The 4,768-nt window shown below is 41.0% G+C and overlaps 1 protein-coding gene across 1 annotated transcript; it reads right to left on the bottom strand.

Annotated features, from left to right (window-relative positions):
- Positions 1 to 364: 364 nt before the first annotated feature.
- On the bottom strand, positions 365 to 1,172 carry LOC121794307 (ethylene-responsive transcription factor 1A-like). The gene has a single exon (XM_042192410.1). The coding sequence runs from the start codon at positions 1,089 to 1,091 to the stop codon at positions 459 to 461; it is 633 nt and encodes a 210-aa protein (XP_042048344.1). The 5' UTR covers positions 1,092 to 1,172; the 3' UTR covers positions 365 to 458.
- Between the last annotated feature and the right edge of the window lie 3,596 nt (positions 1,173 to 4,768).

The following is a 4,768-nucleotide window of genomic DNA, read 5'->3' as shown; positions in this document are numbered from 1 at the left end:
CCATATTGTGCAAGCATAAATAGGATCGTATCATTAATATATTTGTATCATGGGCGGATTGTATTGAGTTTAAATAAAGCGGATTGATTTCGTGCTCGAATAAATAATTTACTTAATTATAACATGTTCGGATTTGACTTTAACAAGCTAAGTTAGCTTGATTATCACATCAAATCAATAACAATCTAGTGTTAACACTTTTTTTATTCAACTTTACTTGTAATATAAGGACAAATCTCGTAAATATGTCGACAAGTTTATTACGCAGGTCCCAATTTCCACTTTCATTTTAAATAATTAAGCATCAATCTCGTAAAGCAAGTATACAAGTTGATATCCTCTGTTCCCATTATTATCACACATGTTTGTCCATTTTCAACTAAATTATTTCATTGATGCAAATTGGAAAAATAGGAAAAGAACTCAACAAAGAAAAATGAAAAAAATAAGTAGAACATTCACGTCGTTATTGTAAAACCGGTTTCAACTCGCCCCTTTTTCACACCGCCACCACCCGCCGCCGTCTTCCGCTTCCTTGAAGATCCAGTGTCGGAAGACGATGTCGAGGACCGATCAGGCGATGCCGCCGATCTCTTGGACATAATCCTCACCGGCGCCGGCTCCCCAGAGTTAATTCTCAGCGGGAAGTTGAGCAGCGCCCTCGATCCCCGCATCGAATAAGCCGCTTGATCATACGCCAACGCAGCATCCTCGGCCGTCTCGTACGTCCCGAGCCACACGCGGGCCCCATTCTTCGATGGATCTCTTATCTCCGCCGCGAATTTCCCCCACGGCCGTTGCCGCACCCCTCTGTAGTGGCTCCCTCTCGCCCTCACTCTCCCCGTTTGCTGCGCCGTTACTTCCGGGATAGGCTCGGTCTTCACAACAATTGCTGGAACGGCGGCGGCAGCGGCGGAAGGCTGCGGCAACCATCCCATGTTGGCGGCGCCGTACATTAGCATGTCATGGAGGCCGCCGTCGTCGGCGCCGGAGAACATTAGAGGGTTCTGAGATTCATCCAGCAAATTTCTGCTGATTGAATCAAGAAATGCCATGTCTTCCATGTAATTATAGTAGTTTCCGTACGACATTTTGCAGGAAATATGGTTGCAAAAAATATAGCTAGGGTTTATCTTATTTTTGATGTTTTGAATTGGTGACAGAAATTTGGAATGTGGGATAATATATAGGCCTAAATGTTCATGCATCTGAAAGAAACTGGGAATATTTTATCGGAGTATTCAAACTCAGGTGCTTTCATCGAAGTTTCATCACGGGAAAAGTATAGAATTTAGTGATATATAATTTCGTTTATCGGATTGGATTAAATATATATTTTGTGGGCCAGGGCGCCGTCAGACAAGTTGTCTTAAGCGAAATTGATTGACAAAGCTAATTTATTTCAAAATTAAAATTTTTTGGCAAGTGGTATTACAAAATATAGTACCACAAACATTTTTGGTATTTAAATAAATATTTAGCCGCCTTCCAAAAAAGGATGGTGGGTCTAGAATTCAGCTAGGATAAATAGTTAGTTTCTGGCATGGTACGTTGAGATGGACGTAGAATCATATAACTGTGATAACTTTCATTTACTCACATTTTATTTAAAATTAATAAATATATTTACAAGTGGGACTCATATACACCACTAACTTTTATAGAACCATTTTTCTTAACATTTGTTAAAACATGTATCGGAAAGAAATGGAACTTGTATTCGCGGATGAAGGAAGTATATTTTAAATGAAACATGAATAAATTGAGGACTATAAGTGAAATTGCATGTGAATATGAACACTTTGTAACTAGTATAGTTATAGATGAACAATTTATTTTTAAATGAGTAATGGCTTAGGATGCTAAAATAAATGACACAACTCTCATTTCAAATAAAGTCTCGTGAAGCATGTATATACAAGTTGGCTGCGTATGTTCCCATTATCACAAGTTGAGGAAATAAGAAGAGAAGTTAATAAAGAAAAAAAACAAATTAAATACAACATTAATACCCATTATTTATGTAAACCGGCTTCAATTCTTCCCTTTTCACTCCGCCACCACAACCCGCGAAGATCCAGTGTCGGAAGACGACGTCGAAGACCGATCAGACGAAGCCGTCGATGAAAACCTCAGCGGGCGCAGTTACACTCAACGGCGTTTAATATAGAGTCAATTTCAAACAATCTGCATGATTACAACGTCAGCACTTGTCTCTTTGAATTCAACCTCCCCGCACGTATTAATGAAATTTTAGCTGGTAGTAGTATTTTTTTTATTAAGTTACATTCAAATGCATTTTTTTCTTACATTTTTTTTATTGTATATTAGGAACAATTGACTAGTAGTACTGTATATTTTAATAATGTTCATATTCTTTGACGATTTTTTTTGTTTAATATTTTTCATTTGTTTTGCCTACTTTAGAAAACAGTAGAAGGTGACTACTCGCCAATAAATGCCAATTATAACTACCCAATTATTGCAATTGAGTGAAAAATTAAATTAATAGTATAGGAGTTAATACATTATTCTTCTATCAACTAATAATAGTTTTGATAGAATAGTTTACCGAGTTTAATTACAACATAAAGATTTTAAAAAATAATTGTTGAAGTATTATTAATGGTAAATTAAGGCTCACCTCGAACTAGGTACAGAAATTTTTTATCAATAATATAAGGTGATTAATTTTCATCAGAAACCCAAAATTAAAAATTGACAATTGATTGTGAATGATTGAGCATATGTTTTTTAGAACTTGCGGAACGAGATGAGAGTTGATCGTATGCCTCATGATTCGGAAACGAAGATACTATTTGTATATATTTTCTTTTTCATTTCTCATGGCACTCAAGGAGGAAATGAATTTTTCAAGCATGCTTACCTTACTCATAATTTGTTGCATATTGTATTGGTGTAATACTTTTCTCATACAACTTTAACTGTAAAATCCCGTAAAATGTGTCGACAAGTTTATTACGCAGGTCCCAATTTCCACTTACATTTTAAATCATAAGGCCATCCACAACGCTGTCTCTATACCGTCTCTTAAACCGTCTCTTAACTACTATTTGAGCACTATTTGAGGGCCCCACTGTCCTTTTTTCCTCCATCTCTTAACTAAGAGACGGAGGCTGCAACGCTCCGTCTCTTAACCGTCTCTATACCGTCTCTTAATTACTATTCATTCAATTTAATTTATAATTTTTTTTAAAACCCAATTCAATTTAAACAAACACACTTTATTAAAATTAAAACAAAATTAAAAAACACACAAAATAAAAAAACACACAAATAAAAAAACACACAAAATAAAAAAACACACAAAATAAAAAAACACACAAAATAAAAAAAAATTAATCGGAAGGGCTAATCATCCTCCGGAGGCGGTCGAGGTTGAGGGGGAGTCGGAAGGCCAAGTTGTGCTGCCATATGCACAATTCCGTTCCACCAGGCCGCGTATTGGGAGTGCGAGAAGCGGGAAGTGTCCGCCATTGTGGCGGTCATGTACGCCACCATAAGTGTGTCCGAGCCTCCTCGCGAGCCCGATCCTGAGGCCGGCTGGCTTGATTCGCCTCGGCCCTTCCTTGCTCTAGCCGCTTTCGCCGCCTTCGTCCCTTGCGGCCGACGGCGCCTACTCGCTGATCCTCCTGCATCGCCGACCGTACCCGCAAACTCCTGGGATTCAGCATCATGTTGGCTGATGCCTTCAGCAGTGTCACCACCAGACGCACCAGAACTAGACGAGTATTGGCCACTCGCCGTATGCTTCGTGCGCTTCGAGTTTGAGCCCGAGCTGGAGCGGAAACCGCCAGCCCATCGTTCCTCGTCTTTGACGGCGCGCCAAACATCAACAAATCTGAATTGATGTCCCTCGTCCTGGTAGTAGGCGCGCAAAGCGGACGTCAAAATGTCGGTGGCCGTGGCGCCGCTTTGGTAGCGCGCCTCTTCCGCCGAGTAGATGCCGCAGAATTTTTTGACCTGTCGGTCGACTCGGTCAAAGTGACAGCGGATCATTTTAACTGTGCGCTTGCGGGAGCGGTTCGGCTTTATTTGGTGGTAGACCTCGACAACCTTTTCCCAGAAACACTTCCGGGTTTGTTGATTCCCGACGATGGGATCGTACGAGACCGTGATCCAGGCGTTGTACACCGCCATCGTTTCGAGGTTGTTGTACGGATGTCGGCCAAGATCCTCTTCCTCTTCCTCTTCTTCCTCCTCGTCCTCGCCCGTCTGGGGTTGTACACTACCTCGGCCACCTCCACCGCCTCGGCCACCTCCACCGCCTCGGCCTACTCCCGGCGTGGGATCAAATGGAAAATCCTCCCGGATCTGGGATAATCCCTGCGAAAACCGCGGGACGTTGGGACGAACATATGCATCAAGGTCAAAATTGGGTGGTTGGTACCCCCCCGGCGTCGCCGAACCCTGGGTCCCCGGCGTTGACGAACCTCCACCGCCCAATGTGTTGATCATGTTCTCCCAATCGCCGAATGAGTTGAGATCCCACCCGCCGGAGCCGGAGCCGCCATAGTTGCCCTCGCCGTCGCCGGACATCTTGAGTTGGGTTATGAAAATTTCAGCGAAAATTTGAGAGAAAATTTAGATGATATGAAGAATAGATGTGTAGTTGTGTGTAAATGAGGATGGGTTTAGGAGTATTTATAGAGTAAAAAATTTAATAAAAAACAAAAAAATATAAAAAAAAAACAAAAAAACGGTAATAATACCGTTACAAAAAAATTTTTTTATTTAAATTCGAATT

This window comes from Salvia splendens, chromosome 3, assembly GCF_004379255.2.
Source record: "Salvia splendens isolate huo1 chromosome 3, SspV2, whole genome shotgun sequence".
Classification (NCBI taxonomy): Eukaryota; Viridiplantae; Streptophyta; class Magnoliopsida; order Lamiales; family Lamiaceae; genus Salvia; species Salvia splendens.
This window is presented reverse-complemented; position numbering and strand designations above follow the sequence as displayed.